This window comes from Cebus imitator, unplaced genomic scaffold (genome assembly GCF_001604975.1).
Source record: "Cebus imitator isolate Cc_AM_T3 unplaced genomic scaffold, Cebus_imitator-1.0 Scaffold43, whole genome shotgun sequence".
NCBI classification, from domain to species: Eukaryota; Metazoa; Chordata; class Mammalia; order Primates; family Cebidae; genus Cebus; species Cebus imitator.
Genome location: NW_016107358.1, coordinates 26066 through 30272, shown reverse-complemented (window position 1 = coordinate 30272; position 4207 = coordinate 26066). Strand labels below are relative to the sequence as shown.

The following is a 4207-nucleotide window of genomic DNA, read 5'->3' as shown; positions in this document are numbered from 1 at the left end:
AAAAAAAAAAAAAAAAAAAAATGAATAACACATTATCTGTTATTTGGTCAGTTATAAATTATTTTTGTCTAGAATAAAAAATTACTAAAATCAAAAGAAGAACAGTAAGCATTCAATAGTGTTCTCAAACAATGTCTACTAGTTTTATCAGTTGTTACCTATTATATTCACAGTCTTGCCTCCAAGATTCACCACTGACCTTTCATAGTGGAGTAGGAGCTTGAAGGATATTTGAATCTTGTGCTCATGTTGCAGCTTTGGCAAACCAAAGCCCGGTGCAAGCTAAAGTTTGCATCAAACAGAAATCACTAATCAGCAGAGTGAGATGGCTAGCAGTGTGAGAAGGGAGCAGACACCAAGAGTGAAGCAAAAAATTCTTGAATTGCCCATGAGATCAGTGAAGTAACTGTTCTCAAGAGCTGCCTTGGTTTCTGGCATTTCAGTTTGCAAATCATGTGTTTCTTTACGACAGTTGTCTATTTTCTGCATTAACTTAAATGACATTTCATTCCTTGTAATTAAGAGAATCTAAGTGAAATTCAGAGACATAGCTGTAATTACCTGGTTCTTTCTCATAGACCACATGATCATTAGGTGAATGGATCACGGGGGGGCCTGCATTTTTTGGAGAGCCTGTGGTAGAGGAAATGAAAAAGGGAGATGATGTTAAATCACATAGCCTTATTCAAAAATCTGCTCTTCTCTGAACCTGGTCTAACTTCCTGGCATAGTTTGTCAATTGTTTTAGAGAAGGCCTATAGTCCAATACATACTCAATTACTATATTTCATTCATTTAAAACAAGCAAAGTATGAAATAAAGGAAATACAGATTTGATGTCTGCCCCTAGTTCTCGACATGGGCTCCTAAAACCCTTGTGATTTTCTGTGAGATAGAGGTAACAGGAGCATCTTTCATTTTAATTTTGTTCTTAGTCCCAAATTCCTAATATAAGGGCTTCTAAGACCTTTGGAATCTCTAGAGTAATGTGCGTCTTTTTATATGCTAATGACATGACTGGTGACTAGGGCTCCTATATAGCTTCTGGATGACTGCTAGTAGCCAGAAAGATCATAGATTATTAACTCAATCTCCAGCCTTTACCCATTCCTGGAAGTTTGAGAGTGTGGCTGAAATTTCCAGTCCTTTTACTTAATAATGCCTATGTGATGGAACCTGCATAAAAACCCAAAACAGTGAGGTCTGGAGGGCTTCTGGGCTAGTGAGGACATCCACAAACTGGGAGGGTGCAACCCTGAACTCAGGACCCTTCCAGACCTCACCCTATGTATCGCTTCATCTGGATGTTCATTTGAATCCTTTACAATATCTTTTATAGTAACCCAGTAAGTGTAAGTAAAAGGTTGTCCTGAGTTTTGTGAGCCATTACAGCAAATCACAGAACCTGAGGAGGAAGTGGTGGGAATCCTCAGTGTGTAGCCAACTCAGACAGAATTGTGGGTAACCTGGGAACCCACTGCTTGTGACTGGAATCTAAAGTAGGAGGTGGGGCAGTCTTGTAGGAATGAGTCCTTTACCTGTGGGGTCTGTGCTAACTCCGGATAGCTGGTGTCAAATTGAATTAACATGTAGGACATATAGTTAATGTCCTCAGAAAAGGTGAGAATTACTTGGTGTAGAAAAGTCACACATTTTGAGCATAGAAAAAAATAGCTTTTACTTTACAAAGAAACAAAAATATACTAAATAGCCTCCATGTTTCGGGTCAGATTGCTTAACCAGTGTTGCTTTTCAAAGCTGACGTGAGATAGAGGTCTTATGTTGTATAATAACTGATTGCTTTCATGCCTTAATGAGTTGTTTCTTCTCTCTAGGTTTCTTCACATTACCCAGAGTATCTAGTATGGAACCTGGTTAAGTAAGTATTACACTAATGAGTAAATAGATGGAAAATTCACAATCATGATGTTAAGGCTGGCACATTACTCTACTTGATGACTAGTTATCAGTTGAATATTCATTTATGAGATTGCTGCCCTTTATAATATTTAATACTCCAAAACTTAAAATAACATATTGAATAGAGTTGTTAGTGTTATCTTCCAAAGTATGGGCTCCAAAGATTTAATAACCAAGTTCTAATGCTGATTTGGCCATATACTAACCATATAAATATACAAAAGCAAAGTTACTTGTTTTTTCCTAATTTTTGAAAAGCTAAGTTTTTGTAACTCTAAAATGTGGATAATTAAAACTCACATCACAGTTTCATTATGAGAAATAAACTAAGTAATATTTATTAATGAAATGCTACCGGTATATAATAAATACTCAATACTTCACAGCTTTGAAACAACAAATTGCATTGCTTGAAAGTTGAGAAAGAAACTCCCAATGCTCAGATGCGTGTCAATTTTTATATCTGTTAATCAGAGTGACCATGTATGCTTATTCCCAACTTCCCCAAAATGCGTACATTTAAGTACATATATTAGAAGCAACCGCCAGGGTGAATAAAAGGTTATATTATTCATTTGACTTTTAGAATTTAGTCTGTTTTCTTCTTATGAATTAATCACCAGCTAAGCATTATTTAGAAAGTAAGCAGAAAAAGAAGAGAAGTGATTACAACATTGTTTGAATACTCTGTGAACTATATTAAAGCCTTTTTGTAGGTAACTTACACTAAATCTGAAGTCAGACCATTAGAAAAAGCCCTGAACATAGACATGGGATTTAGAATTACTTTTTCAAGTTACTCACTGAGTGTCTCTACACAGGTTACTTCCTGTCAGTCATCCTAATGTTTTTATCTATTAAAAGACAGGGTATGACAAAATATTACCCATATATGCTATCTTTTTTAATACAGTGGACACAGTGGTATCTAGGGCTCATCCCCAAAAGCCACATATCCAGACATGATTTTTCTTTATTTCTGGGTTTGCTAGGAGTTTGTCAACTCTGTCTAAGAATCACCATTTCTCACCCCCATTCTCTTATTGCAAAATAATGGTTGAACATTATTGCCAGCAAATACCTTCAGCAATAGCCACGGCAGTTTCAGTATATAGAAACACAGAGTTTATTTAATCCACGTAAAACACTCTTTTGACAAAAACATTACCTACCATTCACCAATTCTTTATTGCTTGCCTAAAACTGCATTAACACAATATGAATATTATTTCTAATATTCTCAATCAATTTTAGCTGTAAAGTACATATAAAGACACAGACCTTGTTCAAAGTCATGTTTCTAATAAGTGGCAGTGATAAAATTTGAACACAGATCTGTCTGGTACTTCCTTCCCTCCCCAAACTACCTTTACTTCATTCATTCATTCATTCACATATTCATTCAGTTGACCCAGAGTAACTGAATGCTTACTATGTGCATGGAATGGCTCAAGGCTCTAGAGACAGTGCTGTAAACAAAAAACATGAATCTCTTTTCTTATAATATTTACATACTAGTATGTGAAAAAGTATTAAAAACCATAATAAGATGAGCACATATTTGTTATGTGTTCTGAATACTGATCATGCTTACCTACTATCTTTACAGTCAGAGTCCTGGTGAGATGAAATGTACGTCCATTTTCTGGATATGTGACAACACATGTGTAATTTCCATTATTTGAAATTAGGGCAATAAGAAAACTCAAGTTCATATCTTCAGGTACTACATTATGAAAATTCTGTATTTTATTACAGCCCTAGAAAAAGTAAAAAAATCAAATTTTACTTTTCAGACACATACATAGAAAATATACAAATAACACATGCTCAGTCACATCTAATTTTGCACAGAACACCTAAATATTCATGCTGCAGTTTTAATAAAACAGTTTTGGTCAAGTATTTGATAAGATTCCTGCAAAGAATAAATGAAATACATGGCATTATCTTCTCTGATCATGAGAAATTAAAATTCTAAACTAAAATGTGACTTTAAAAACACAGGCTTCCTGTCTCAGGATCAAATTCTGGGCATCCTATGTTGACAGTAAAGCAAAGTCACAGTTTTGAAATAATGACTAAGGATTTAGTAAGCAATTCATTTTCTTTTTGTAATATTTTTTCACTGATTATATTAATTTGGGAATCCAGTCATTCTGTCTGATAATCCAGGCCTCAATTTAGATGTTTGAGTTTGGCATTCTTAATCGCCCTGTTGTTTCTCTGATCAGATATTTCCAAACTATTTGTTTTGTGTTTTTCTTTTACTTTATACCATTTTCTT

The 4207-nt window shown here is 34.7% G+C and overlaps 1 protein-coding gene across 5 annotated transcripts in view; it reads right to left on the bottom strand.

The window, feature by feature from the left end:
* The window catches only part of LOC108302897 (interleukin 1 receptor accessory protein), a 66178-nt gene that overhangs the window by 37455 nt on the left and 24516 nt on the right, over nt 1-4207 (bottom strand). For all 5 annotated transcript variants that reach the window (XR_001824575.2, XR_005199855.1, XM_017526623.2 and 2 more), the window contains exons 3-4: nt 3515-3680; nt 562-633 (exon numbers count right to left, since the gene is read on the bottom strand). Coding sequence is in view for 3 of the 5 variants with exons in the window: in XM_017526623.2 (XP_017382112.1) it covers nt 562-633; nt 3515-3680 (238 nt within the window). In the remaining 2 variants the exon portion in view is untranslated. The remainder of the gene's footprint in view (nt 1-561; nt 634-3514; nt 3681-4207) is intronic.